General features: G+C 34.6%; 1 protein-coding gene across 2 annotated transcripts in view; it reads left to right on the top strand.

The window, feature by feature from the left end:
• Positions 1–271: 271 nt before the first annotated feature.
• LOC106883232 (tRNA wybutosine-synthesizing protein 2 homolog) overlaps positions 272–973 on the top strand; it is a 45,405-nt gene continuing 44,703 nt past the window's right edge. The window contains exon 1 of one of the 2 annotated variants that reach the window (XM_052968373.1): positions 272–807. In XM_052968373.1, the coding sequence (XP_052824333.1) occupies positions 752–807 (56 nt within the window). In that variant the 5' untranslated portion in view covers positions 272–751. The remainder of the gene's footprint in view (positions 808–973) is intronic. The other variant, XM_052968374.1, reaches the window with a different exon arrangement.

The following is a 973-nucleotide window of genomic DNA, read 5'->3' as shown; positions in this document are numbered from 1 at the left end:
GATGATGAACATTAGCAGATCAGTAGCAGGGTAAAAATCTCTTTATGTTATTAGGTAAAAACAAAAAATAAAAAGAGAGAAAGAGAAAACAAATCAGCAAAACAAAAAAATATATATATAATAATAAAACGGAAAAAAAACTTGGTATAATAAATATAGTAAACATCATTCTGCAAGCTAGTATTGTTCAGAGAAAATGAAAGATTAAGATTAAATCATGTGACACAAATCATGTGACTTGTCACGTGATCATGTTTAGGGTGCAGAAATGCAATCGAAATTTTATGTATATGTGCAACAGATCTTTGTCGAAGGTTTTAGTAAAACAATAGTCATCTGTAGCTGTGCAGATATTCGCTGATTTTTCACTGACGGATATTTATTTTCGTGAACATAAGCGTGCTTCTGCTAGTTAATTGCATAAGTAGTAGTAATAGTAGTAGTACGTAGAGAGTGGTGGTAACAGTAGTATGAATAGAATAATGAATGGGGGAGGAGAAGGAAAATATTGCATATATTATATACTGTTAAAAGAGAGAAAGACGGTAAAGAAGGAATAGATAGAGGTAGTTTCGTCGATGAATCGAGCATGTTTAAGGAAGAAGGCCTACCAGTCGGTAACCTGCTACTAGTTGGTGGGGCTGTTAAAGTTACACTCTAGTTCCTACGTTACTTTTTAATTTTTTTTTTTTGGCTACTTGGGACCCATCCAGTCAGTCTAGTTCTGCTTTCGCCTGTGTCTTTCTACAACATGTACCAGCTTACCAGCGCCGTAATCGTGCCTGCACAGAAAGCCCAAAGGATCAGGTAATTAAATACATATCTATTTGTTTATACCCATCATGCATACATACATACATACGTACGTACGTACGTACTTACATACACACGCACACAAGTGTCTGCATGTGTATGTAAATCTACCACCTCTCTCTCTCTCTCTCTGTGTATATATATATATATATATATATAT

The sequence above is a fragment of the Octopus bimaculoides genome, chromosome 5, assembly GCF_001194135.2.
Source record: "Octopus bimaculoides isolate UCB-OBI-ISO-001 chromosome 5, ASM119413v2, whole genome shotgun sequence".
Taxonomy (NCBI): domain Eukaryota; kingdom Metazoa; phylum Mollusca; class Cephalopoda; order Octopoda; family Octopodidae; genus Octopus; species Octopus bimaculoides.
The sequence above is the reverse complement of the archived record's forward strand: the minus strand, read 5'-3'. Positions and strand labels throughout refer to the sequence as shown.